This window comes from Tiliqua scincoides, chromosome 1 (assembly GCF_035046505.1).
Source record: "Tiliqua scincoides isolate rTilSci1 chromosome 1, rTilSci1.hap2, whole genome shotgun sequence".
Taxonomy (NCBI): Eukaryota; Metazoa; Chordata; class Lepidosauria; order Squamata; family Scincidae; genus Tiliqua; species Tiliqua scincoides.
Window position 1 is genome coordinate 305,002,468 of NC_089821.1, and position 12,149 is coordinate 305,014,616.

A 12,149-nucleotide genomic window follows, 5' to 3' on the forward strand; every position below is an offset into this window, starting at 1 on the left:
TCACTCTAAAAAGCCCTCCTGTCCACCCTGAGCCTCTTCCTTGTGTGTTTTGCTTTGTGCCTCCCAAACTGGGGATTGGATAAGTTTCTGGAGGAAAAATCCATTATGGGGTACAAGCCATGATGTGTATGCGCAACCTCCTGATTTTAGAAATGGGTTATGTCAGAAGGCCAGATGCAAGGGAGGGCACCAGGATGAGGTCTCTTGTTATCTGATGTGCTCCCTGGGGCATTTGGTGGGCCACTGTGAGATACAGGAAGCTGGACTAGATGGGCCTATGGCCTGATCCAGTGGGGCTGTTCTTATGTTCAGTGGTACTTCCAACAGGCAAACCATGCCAAGTGGTATAGCGGGGAACAAACTTTGAGAAACACTGTTCTATATTAAGCCTGGCCCACAGGTGTACACATTTGATCCCTGTTGCATATATGCAATGTTGGGCAGAAATGATTTAAGTAGAGGTGTTTGAAAACAGTGCTATTTTATTCAGAAGCCCACTGTGTTCAGTCTTCGGCTGTAAACCTATCTTATTCGCTGGAAACAAATGCCCTGAGGTATAGGTGTTTGAGTCTATGCCAAAGCTCTCGCAGCCTTCGGCAGAAAGTCTCAGCTTGCTCTTTAGTAACACCCCACACGTGCAACAAGGATGTATTTTAAGATTTTATTCAAGGGGATGGCAAGATTCCAGTAGGAGGGCAAGATTCTCAGCACAAGTTAGAGGCTCACTCCCAGGCATTTTCAACAAGAGACAAAAAAACAAACCCACAGTGCACAGTATTACCTTATGTGCGACCTCGGAACTAGTTAACATTCTCAGTCACACTTTTTGTGAAGAAAACACATGTGCCCCAGCAGTGATGCGTAGCACGTGAACCCACTAACGTTGGCCAGAGTTATTGAGGAACAGTAGTTCAAATCAAAGATTTGGTGAACTGATCTACCTTGCCCTATTTAGGAGTACCAGGTAGCAGGTTATCAGGTCAACAGAAATAGAACGAACCTACACATTGGAAGCATTTTAATACTGGAGGCCAAATCCTCCCCTTCTCTTGCAGTATTATCTGCTTTTCAATGGAACAGAGAACAATTTCCTACCATCTTGAAGGGGCTACATTGTACAACAGGGCAAGAGAAAGCAGCTAGAAGGGGGAAAGGGTTTGTAAACTACAGGGACCATGAAGAACCAGAGTCATCTGTGATTTAAATGCTATAATACCGGGAGGAGAGGCAGAAGACTGCCAACTCATACTCCCTTTTGAGACAACCCTAATATCTTCTTTTGAAAGCTGGAAAGCTGCCTCAGGATTAATTTTGCTACAAAAGCCTCACTCAAAGCATTGATCTCCCGAGGGTTAATTAACTTGGACAGTAAATGAGTACAAAAGCAAACATAGGAAAAGGCAAATGGCCAAAAGAACCATGAGCTGTTCCAAGTTGATGCTGGAGCATCAGAGAACTTTCAAGTATAAAGAGATAGTTGTCATGGACCAGTGCCAGTCCTAAATCCTGTATTCTCAGTAGCAAACAAACTAAAACAGCTGTTCTCAAACTTTTTAGCACCAGGAGCCACTTTTCAGAATGACAATCTGTCAGGACCCATGGGAAGTGATGTCATTAATGTGGAGGTGATGTCATGGCTGGAAGTGACATCATCAAGCAGGAAAATTTTAACACCCTTCCATACAACCAAACCAAATCAAATTAAGTAAGTAAATTAAAAGCTAATAGGTAAAGAAAATTTAAAATAAAGAACCCTCTTAACCATCCCAAGAAGTTGCTGATCTGTTTAAAAAAAATTCCCAAAAATGCCAAAGGCTGCAACTCTATCCACTTACCTTGGAGTAAGCCCATTGACTCATTGTTAAGAAATATACATAGAAGGATGTTAGAAGTACAGATCTGTAATATTTCCCCAAATGTAGTCACATACCATGGTAGTCTCAAGTCTATTAAGAATAAAATACACATTGAAATGAATGAGGACCTACCTAGTGGTCCCAACCCCCAGTTTGAGAAACAATGAATGAGAATGTATTCACCCTTAAGCATACAACACAAGGGGGAAAGACACTCTTGCCACATGACATACGTGTTAAGACGACAATTGTTCCAGTAAGGGCTGTGCTGATTTATACCAACAAGCTTCTTTCCCTGAAAGTGGATTTGGCATGGGGTCTTGGGTTTGAAGTCCCATGAGAATTGCCAATGATGCCTCAAAGCCTGTTTCATCTAAAATGACTTGATGCAGGGGCAAGAATACTAGGGAAGCAGAAAGCATTTGAAAAGCAAACAGCTTGAAGTGTTACACACAATGAGGGAAATGTTAATAGGTTCTGAAAGCTATCCCATTAGGCCAGTGTCCAAGGCTAAAACCCTTCTTGATTTAAGCCATTTCTGCCCAATGTTGCATATACACAACAGGGATCAAATGTGTACACCTGTGGGCTGGGCAGAAATGGGTTAACAGCTTTCTACAGGATGAGTTTTGAATTCTCCCATAACAAAATTAGGTGCAACCCTATCTGCTTTCTCAAGTGATGCAATCCAAGAAAGCTGTACTATGTACTCTTTCCCTACGGGGTAAACAAGGAGTGTCAAACAAGGCCTGCAGGTCAAATGCAGCCCATGGAAGCAATTTATCTGGCCCTTGTTATAGTTGGGTTCTCCCGCTATAATTGGGCTCTCTCATATCTTGAAAATACGAATAAGATTTGCACATTTTCTCTTGTCATTTGCAAATGGGTTCCTATGTGAGAATAAAGCGCTTATTTCTGGCCATCAACTGCTTAATGATGTCACATCCAGCTCTCAGCAGGCACCATGAATGCTGACTTTCGTGCTCTGTATGAAATGAGTTTGACACCCCTGGTGTAAACTGACACTGAAATATTTAGAAAAATGTTACAAGGGAAACAAACTTTGTTCCGTTGGAAAAATAAGTACACACTGGATCGTGAAGAGGGATTGTAGTTGCTAGCCCATTTGATGAAATTAATTTGGAATATTTGAGCAGAGTTAGGAAAAAAGTCAACTGTCAACATTGTTATAAAATGCTTTAATAAATAGTTTTCTTCCAAAAGCTATCGAAGAACATGTCAAACAAAATGTACTGCACAGAAGTTCCTGCAAAGCAATTCCTGCATTCATGTATAAAATAACCAGTTTCAAAATAAAAAAAAAAAACCATTCAGGGTTACATTGTTGAGTGGCCAAAATATTTAGAGAGCAACATCAAATTCTCTTTGCAATGATAGGACAAGCTAAGTAATGTTGAATACAGTTTCCCAGTAATTAAAATAAAGATAATTCATCTCTTGAATAGCAATACAAAGTCATTAAAAAACCCACAAATAATGCACAAGCCTTCCGTAACGAATAACCATTTCTCACGAGGTATTCCATCTTCTGAGATGGTGCCAGAAGTTACAACAGGTGTGGACCGCTGCTGAGAAGAGCAGCCCTGTACTAGAATCATCCTGCTTCTCCCCTGTAACCAGCAGTGGCACAACCAGGAATGCCTCCTCACATCCACTTACAGTGCTCCTTGAGCTTCAATCGCACAAGTCCAGGACTTCTGGTTTGATGTAATGGGACTGCATGAACAAAGGGGAGACTGTGTGCGCAGTCCCTGTAAATCAAGTCAGAGGTCCTGCACTTCCCACAACTGAATAGTGCAAGGAGCAAAGTAAGGAAGAAGGTGATCCACTTTCTGATCAATTTTAAGCGGGCAGAAAGCAGATTAAGTGTGGGTTGAATCTGCAGCAGGCTGGAGGGAGGAGGTGGTGGAAGTAGGCATGGGGTGAAAGGCATCCTCAATCTGCCACCCTCTAGTGCTCCCCCACAGCAACCTGTCACCATTGTAACCCACATCAGCCACCTAATGGATGGAACACCCCTACCGCCTGTAACATCTATTGATAGCAAAATCACAGTGCCTGTTTCTTTGCCTCCACAAGTAGCAGCCAATTAAGTGGAACAGAGGCATGGAAAAGGTTTGTGGCGATGTCACACATTTTTATCACTAATGGGTTACAAGATGGAGGAAAGGAGATGCGGGACTTTCATTTCTGGCAGTAGCCATGCATTTGCTGTATGGCCTAGTTCCAGTCTGAATTTGCTAATTTTTTTTATTTTTTTTTTGAAAAGAGGTGAACATAACAGAAACAAGGTATGGAAAAAAAATTGTTCCCTTCATTAGGCCTGTATTCTTTAAAAACGCAAAAAAAAAAAAAGCAATACCACATGTAATAAACATTCACAAAAGAAAAAAATATTGCCTTATCTTTATATTGTACAGTATACTTTCTCTCTGCTTTCTTGAGATGGGAGGAAAGAGCCCAGATCTATTTACATGTGAAATGGTGGTGATACACTGAAAAATACAAAAAAGTGAACAGATTCCAAACATTGTATTAACATCACTTTCATGGACAATACCAAAATAAGATTTCTTTTTTTTTTTTAGAAACTGCCATAAAATTTCCCTTTCTGTGACATAAATTAAAAAGGAATGATGTTTAAAAAAAGACCAAAAATATTTTTTTTAAGTTAACTCAAATATACAGAAGTGATTCATTTAAATATGTACATATTTACAAAAAAAAAATGCACTTGCACAACCTGAAAAGGAACTGTCAGTTTCAGGATACCAAGTATCCCCTTTGTGGTAAACTTAGATGGGCACAGCAGTCTTTGACAGTTGCTATAGGAAAAAAAGAATGTTTAAATTTCAAGGCACTTGACACGTGCTTCAATACTGCAATCCTAAGGTAATTAAAACAAATTGACATCGTTAAATTAAAAAGGCCACTTTATCCAACCACAGTTTAAAGATCTCTATATAATTTTTTTTTTTGGTTCAAAAACAAAAAAACAAAACCGACACGAAACAAGGCAATTTGTTTTTTGGAGAAGAAAGGAACTTGCAGAAATTAAGTGCAAGGAGCGGCACCTCCTTGTAAAGATTCAAAAGGACAGTTCATGTGAATTTTTCCCCTTTTCAGCAACTACCTCAACCAGGAGGTTAAGTCACCATGTAACAGGTCAAGAGAAACACAATCTGTAAACAGTGTCGTTTTGTGTGATCAACTATGAAAAATTATTGAAAATACAAACTTTTCTCCTCTGCCATACAGCAAGTATATTCTAAGTAAAATTTACAAAAATAGCAACTATCAAAGATTACTTTTTTTATCTGACAGTCATTGAATAATTTATACAAGGCTAAAAGAAAAAAAATAAAGTTTTTATTTTATTTTAATTTTTTTATTCAAAATAAAGGAACTATGAACGTTTGACTCCAGACATTTAAGTTCTTGATGCAAAGTGGAGATGCTAGTTTTCCCCAACCCTATTCAATCAAGACAGCGTGGCTCTGGTCCAAACACAGATCTAGTCTCTTCCACCTTCAAGATTCACTGTATTCACATTTTTGACAGATCTGTTGTCCGTTTTGGTTGTCTGAAGAGATTTCTTAATAGGACTTTCCTCTGAGTCTACTGCCTTTGCCGACAAAGGCTTGGAGAGTTTGTGAGAGAGGAATTTGTCCATTTCCATGACCTCTCTTTCCTCTTCCTCCTCCTCTTCCTCCTCATACTCTGTGTACTCCTCAATCCCGTCATAAGTTCTTTTCTGAGGGGATGCAAAGTTTTTGTGTTCATAATGAATGCCTTTTTGACTGTAAGGTCTATCTATAGGATTCCAGATGGGGTTGAGAGGTGCCCATTGGTTATTTGCAGCCTCTTCTCTGGACGGGCTATTTCTCTCTCGCTCTTTTCTCCGCTTTCGTGTCCACCACACACAGATTACGATACAGGTTAACCACACAATACTAAACACAGCGCAGAGAATCGGAACTAGATAACCTAGAAGACACAAGCCAGACAGCCTAGTGAGCAAAGGCTAATTGAAACAAGGTACAAGGCATGTGCAATGTCTTCAAACAGCATAATATCTGTTGCAATGGAATACCAACCATACAACCATCATTCAACTGAAAGAACTAACAAGCTTTCCAGATGTTTCCAGAAAAAACTAACAAGCCTTCAAACATGATGAGGTGTGGAAAGTCACAAGTCATGTTATCACATTTGTGTCCTGCTCCAACTGACTTTTAATGCAACAAATTGAATTTGTTTCCATATTAACCCATTTTTGCCTGGCCCAAAGATTTGATCCCCATTGTGTATATGTAACGTTGGGCAGAAATGGCTTAAAATTTTCCTCTAATTTTACACCCCCCCCTTGAACAGGAACCACTGTTCAAGGAACAGAATATCACTCAAATTAATTAAAAAAGGAAAAAAAATCTGAACTTCACAGGCTTGATAAGTCTAACCAATGAATCTATTCACCAATCTGAAAACAGAAATTTAAAGGCGAGTTGGGCACACAAAGGGGACTTTCAATCCTACAAAAGTGGGAGGAAAAGGACACTTGTACTATGACAGTTATCTGTTAGTATTTCAACTACCAGTCAGCCATGTTAGGCACTGCTACCCAAAATAATCTTTTGGCATTAATGATGTTGCTCTTTTGAATCACATGGTCCTCATTCCAGGAAGAGAGAGAGAGAGAGAGAGGGGCAATTTATCCTGGCCACTGCTCCAGATTTCAGTTAAAAGCAGGACTGCGGGTAGAGCCAAATGCTAAGGTAGAGTTCTGCAAATTTTTATTAGACTCATGCATGCACAGAGTACAGCCACCAAGGCTGCAATATGACATGGAAGATGACTGGCATTTTCCCCATTGAAAATGGGCTGCTCAAGTTGCTTTTAGCTCATTAAAGGAATATTTTTTTAAGTCAACCCTCTGTACCCACGGATTCGGGACGCGCAGAAAACCGAAGTCGCAATTTGCGGCTTAAAATTTTCTGAGGTCTTTCAAGGCTTTCTGAGGCCCATGGACACCGCGTGTGGCCTCCACGGGCCTCAGAACACTCTCTGGAGGTGACCAGAGCACAACCCTGGTAGCGTTTGGAGGATTTCAGGTGCCCCAAAACCACAGATTTCAGCATCTGTGGGGTTTGGCATCTACAGAGGTTTTGGGAATGGATACCGAGGGCCACTGTATAACTACATGGGTTTTCCCAGTCAAGGCAAAAGCATCTTGGGAAGCCAACTGCCAGCAAAACACAAAATGCTCAAGTATCAAATTAACTTTTGTTAGAGTTTTGGTTTTTATTATGCTATTGTTCCGGTCACTTAAAATTGTGTTTTGAAAATAAACAGATTTTTTATTTTCTTTTTAATTTCCCCGCTGTAAACCACCTTGAATTCCTTGCAGAAAGGAATATAAACATCTACTCATTCTTACCCGATGTAGAATTGCTAACGACAACAGTAGCGATTTTAACTTCCGTCACTGCTAGCATAACTGTGCTGTTCTGTCGCTTTGTGATGGCATTTACTATCGTACTGGCGGCATTTTGAATGAGGGTGTTGTCGGCCTCATCTTGATGCGAGATGAAAGACTGGAATCAGAAGACAGGCAGAAATCTCAGGTTTATAGAAGCTAACTCCTTTCTGAACAAGACATTCTAATCAAATTTTAATGGTGAAACTTAAAGCTTGAGAATTTAATAATAATAATAATAATAGTAGTAGTAGTAGTACAGGTATTTATATACCACCTTTCTTGGTCGTCAGATTTCTCCTCAGACTTTAATTCAAGGCGGTTTACATAGACAGGCTGTACTAAATCCCTGTAGGGATTTTTACAATTGAAGAAGGTTCTGTCTTTCAAGAACCACAACATTTCAGATGGATCTTTAATGATCTGGTATCACATTCTGGCCTCCATTTTCCTCCCACACAGGCTGACAGCGGCCAAAGAGCAGGTGGAATAACTCAGCATAACTCGGCTAGGCTTGTCAACTGCTTCAAGGTCTCGCTGTTCACGGTGCCGGTGGCTTCGAACTGGCGACCTTCGGATGTTATCTTCAGGCAAATGGAGGCTCTACCCTCTAGACCAGACCTCCTGCCCGGATTTAAGAAATCCAGTACGCTGCTTAAAGCAGGAGGACTTGTTTGAACACCAGTATGAGATTATTTTCTGAGGAGAAATTTCTGAGGCAAAATTTGACGACCAACGAAAGGCGCTATATAAATACCTGTATAAATAAATAAATACTACCTGCCCACTACTATTACTATACAGTCTCATACTCAGTGGTGTCACCCAGTGTGGAAGGCCGAGCATCACCCATATGATGGACCTCCTCCCAAGCAGCGCATGGTACAATACACCAGGCGGTGGGCATGATGATGTACCATTGTCCTGCCCAGCTGATCTTTGGCTATAACTTTTGATAGGATAGAGATATTTCAGCATGGTTTGTTTCATTGCTTTCTGAATGAAATTATGCATCAATTAATATATAACATGATGGAATTATTTGAAAATACCAAGATTTTAAAAATTTTGACCAGTAGTTGTCTCACCCCTCCCCCATGTCTGTCACCTGGTGTGGCCTGCACTCCCCTAGCGACGTCACTGCTCATACTGTAAGTTACATTCATCAGACTCTGGTGTTACTTACGCTACTGAGCTAAACATAGTCATTGATTGGAGACTTTTGAGATTACCTGGCTAGGCATTTAACCTAATGATATAATCTGCTAAATATAATGCACTGTTATATATGCACACATCCCTCCCCCCTGCTTGCATCATTGCTCAGGTTACTGTTCAGTTATACAAGTATATTCTTAGCTAGGCTACCTAGCCAGTACTGTATCCTTTGGCATAAACATATCTCCCAGTCATGAAAAGTGGGTAACAGCTAGCAGTCCGCGGATATTAGCGGGTCTCGAATAAACTGCCTTCCTACTTTTCAAGCTGAACTCAAGCTTTAACTCAAGCTCGGGTCTCGAATAAACTGCCTTCTTACTTTTCGACTCGAATAAACTGCCTCGAATAAACTGGGTCTCAAGCGGGTCTCGAATAAACTGCCTTCCTACTTTTCAAGCTGAACTCAAGCTTTAACTCAAGCTCGGGTCTCGAATAAACTGCCTTCTTACTTTTCGACTCGAATAAACTGCCTCGAATAAACTGGGTCTCAAGCGGGTCTCGAATAAACTGCCTTCCTACTTTTCAAGCTGAACTCAAGCTTTAACTCAAGCTGAACTTTAGCTTTTGGCTAAAAGCATCAGAGGAATTTTATTTCAATAAGTGAAGCTGTGTGCTCACTAACCAGATTGGTTATTGGATCTTATAGCAGGACAACAGCCCCCTTACTCAAATCACAGACATTCTTTGATACTGCCTGGCAGGATATTTAATTAGAAGAAAGAGTTGCAAAGGGTTTTGCTTGTTTTAGAGTAGTGAATGCCAAAGGGCGTGGCTACAATGGGTGTCGCTCTAATTGGGCAGCAGTGCCCCCTCCCCACGTAGCAGCTTGTTTAACCCTCGATGCACATAGCCTAATCTGCCCTGTCAGTTTTGCAAACCACCCAAAGTTGGGTCGTGATCCATTGGTGGATTTTAGATGCTGTTTGAGAACCATTTTCTAGAGCATAGATGGTCTACAGAGAACACTTTTTTTTCCACTTGGATAAAGGATAATTTACTACTTACAATAGCAACCTCTACTGCGTTTTCTATGGAGTATGACAGATCACACAACAGAAGCAACATTTTGTCACCAGAAACTGATCTAGTGGCTGGTAAGTATCGGATTTCAGAACAGATGTTTTCCACAGTAGTACCCTGTTAGGAGAAGGGAAAAAAAGAGACCACTCCCTTTATAAAACAGAATAAAAATTAAGTGTGCACCAATTTCCGATCAAAAACAACACATACAATTATTAGCAAAACAAAGCCTCTTTTCTACCGGCCCAGAGGCAAACTGCCCCTGCGGCATTACATGGTGCATGCCATGGATGCCATCAAGGGGGCCACCAGAGCATGGGCTTCCCATCGAGGAAGCAGTTGGGGTGTGTGAGCCCTTTTGACAGTTGGTCAGGTGAAATCGTTTGGCTGGCTGCCAAGTGTGCACTTGTACTTCAACTGCTTCCACCTTGGTTCCTCCTCCTCAACGGGGATAGGAGAATGTATCCCCATCATTAAGTGACGCACACCTGTATATGGATTCTCAGCAATGAAATCATGTGAAGAATCCTTTGGCTGCCAATAAAGACCCCCATCTCCAACTGCAGTACTAATTGATGGATGGTGGATGAAAAGTGAGAAGCACAGGACACCCAAGTTTAATGGCTTGTGCCGTAAGACACATTTCTGCCAACTTTAGAGTCGGTAAGGCTGGAGCAAGGAGTTGCACTGACCTCATTAGGCCAGATCTAGGCCCGGCGGGTTAAGTTTGTGTTGGTCGAGGTCGGCCAACATAGGGGTGTGGGATGTGTGGAGGAGGCGGGGAGGAGGTGTTTTGGGGTGGAGGGAGGGTGGGCAGTGGGCATTCCCAGGGATAGATGGGCAGGGAGCAGGAAGTGGGGCCAGGATCTGGTGGTTACGTCGGATTCCTGGGTGGCGCGGTGAAGCCTCTGGCTGCTCCATTTAGATTTGTGCCACTTCCTGAAGTGGCTTAGATCAGAGTAGACACACTGGGGCCAATGCAGTGTGACATGGGCCAAGGGGAAAGTTCTCCCCTTGCTTTGGGTTGTGCCACTTCCGGCCCCAAACTTGTGCTGGATGCAGTGCAAGCTTGCAGGCTACCAAAAGCTTTACTGCAGCCTCCCACTGCCTTCTCCTGCTGCAGAAGCTTTTCAGTCACCTTGCCATGCTGTTCCAGTTTCTCCTTTGGTGCAGCAGGAAGACTGAAAAGCCCAATTGCACCCACCCCCGTCACTTGCATTCTGAGCCTGCTGAAAGACTTTGACAGGCTCAGGACATGGAAACAACTGCCAAGGCCGTCATCACGATACAGCCAATTACTTCCAGGTTGGCACAGCCAGGGATCATGCAAGGATCATGTTGTCCACCAGCTGCTGAAAGTTGGACTGCCCTACTCTAAATCATGTGAATGGGTGTGTGTGGGGCACATGGATCCGTGGATAACTGAATCCGTGGATATGGGGAATTGTCTGTATTTCTTCACAAAAAGATTATTTTTACTGCAGGAAGGAAATCAACTTTTTCCCCCTCCATTGGGAAGTATATGTTAAAGTATTACTGTATTTAGGAGCAACACTTCTTCACCTCACTAGGGCCAAGGGAACGGTTCCCTCACCAGCTTTCCCATTACAATATTAGAACAGTGACTGGATAATACACATTACTAGAGACCAGGGTTTTGCTTGGAGTCACAGATATTCTGTCGTTTTGGATGGCTCAAAATATTAACAAGACTTAAATGCTCACCTGGGGTACCTCATCCCTGTTAAAAATCAGAGTAATTCTAGCACAACTGTTATCCAAGTAGCCCGAACTGGGAGAACACTTGGTGTTGACCGACAGAGGTTCCGATTCACTGCATTCTCCCCAGACGGCACAAGGTGCTTGGAAGCATTTGGTATACCGTTTTTCTTGGCATTCTTGACCCCTGGGGCATTGGTAGCTAGCGTGGTCCACATGTGGGGTGAACAGACAGGATTTCCTCCCACACCAAACCTAGGATTCAACACAAATCTATTGATGTCCTTGTACAGTGACTGGTCATGATGCAACATATTTAGCAGTCACCTCTGACAATTGTTAGTTGAGCCTAAACAAGAATCACTGTAGTTAGCATCTTATTTATAGCTATCACATTCAAACAAGAATCTTACCCTAACAAAGCTGTCACACAAGTGTAACCTTGTCTAACCTACAACATGGGGCACCTGCTGATTACTTACATACTACTTGTTAACTTCAAATTAGTAGTAACTAGGCTAGAGGAAAGACCTTATACCCTTAAGGCTTGAATAGAAGAACACCAAAGACACTTTTTTCTGAAGTCACTAATTGATCCCAACTCTGAATTCACAATTTTAAATTTTTACAGGCCAGACTTAAAAATGAACTAAAATGGTGATCTTAAAGGCACTGAAACTTATTTCAATGAGGTAGCATTGTTTAGCAAAGTGGCTTATAGGCAGGCACTAATTTGGGAGATGCCCCCAAACTGTACAAATATAACTTGGGAGAAAGGTGTCTTTATGCAGGCTGAAAGCAGATTTCAGCCATCACTTGAGGGACAGTGGAAAAAAAGA

At 41.8% G+C, this 12,149-nt stretch overlaps 1 protein-coding gene across 1 annotated transcript in view; it reads right to left on the reverse strand.

Annotated features, from left to right (window-relative positions):
- Positions 1 to 3,114: 3,114 nt before the first annotated feature.
- The window catches only part of JAG2 (jagged canonical Notch ligand 2), a 102,935-nt gene continuing 93,900 nt past the window's right edge, over positions 3,115 to 12,149 (reverse strand). Inside the window, exons 23-26 of the mRNA XM_066612318.1 lie at positions 11,317 to 11,565; positions 9,577 to 9,708; positions 7,315 to 7,471; positions 3,115 to 5,864 (exon numbers count right to left, since the gene is read on the reverse strand). Of these exons, the coding sequence (XP_066468415.1) occupies positions 5,392 to 5,864; positions 7,315 to 7,471; positions 9,577 to 9,708; positions 11,317 to 11,565 (1,011 nt within the window). The 3' untranslated portion in view covers positions 3,115 to 5,391. The remainder of the gene's footprint in view (positions 5,865 to 7,314; positions 7,472 to 9,576; positions 9,709 to 11,316; positions 11,566 to 12,149) is intronic.